Source organism: Pteropus alecto, unplaced genomic scaffold (genome assembly GCF_000325575.1).
Source record: "Pteropus alecto unplaced genomic scaffold, ASM32557v1 scaffold105, whole genome shotgun sequence".
Classification (NCBI taxonomy): Eukaryota; Metazoa; Chordata; class Mammalia; order Chiroptera; family Pteropodidae; genus Pteropus; species Pteropus alecto.
In genome coordinates, this window is record NW_006436294.1 from 7,219,037 (window position 1) to 7,219,492 (window position 456).

Here is a 456-nt window from a genome sequence, read left to right on the forward strand (position 1 = left end):
GCCTTCCGCAAGGCCTACTCCATCAAGGACAAGCTGCAGGCCATCGAGCGCGTCAAGGGCGGCGAGCGACAAGCCAGTGTGTGCCGCGACTTCGGCGTGCCCGGCGGCACGCTCCGCGGCTGGCTCAAGGACGAGCCGAAGCTGCGCTGGTTCTTGGAGCAGCTGGGCGGCGAGGTGGGCACGCAGCGCAAGAAGATGCGGTTGGCCAACGAGGAGGAGATCGACCGCGCCGTGTACTCGTGGTTCCTGGCGCTGCGCCAGCACGGCGTGCCGCTTTCGGGGCCGCTCATCCAGGCGCAGGCCGAGGCCTTCGCGCGCCAGATCTACGGGCCCGAGTGCACTTTCAAGGCCAGCCACGGCTGGTTCTGGCGCTGGCAGAAGCGCCACGGCATCTCCAGCCAGCGCATCTACGGTGAGGCCGAGCCCCCGGCCGCCGGCCCCGCGCCCAGCCCGCCC

General features: G+C 70.8%; 1 protein-coding gene across 1 annotated transcript in view; it reads left to right on the forward strand.

The window, feature by feature from the left end:
* TIGD5 (tigger transposable element derived 5) overlaps nucleotides 1-456 on the forward strand; it is a gene marked incomplete at its 5' end in the record, with an annotated part of 4,734 nt that continues 4,278 nt past the window's right edge. The window contains 1 exon segment of the mRNA XM_025047597.1: nucleotides 1-456. Coding sequence (XP_024903365.1) covers nucleotides 1-456 — 456 coding nt within the window.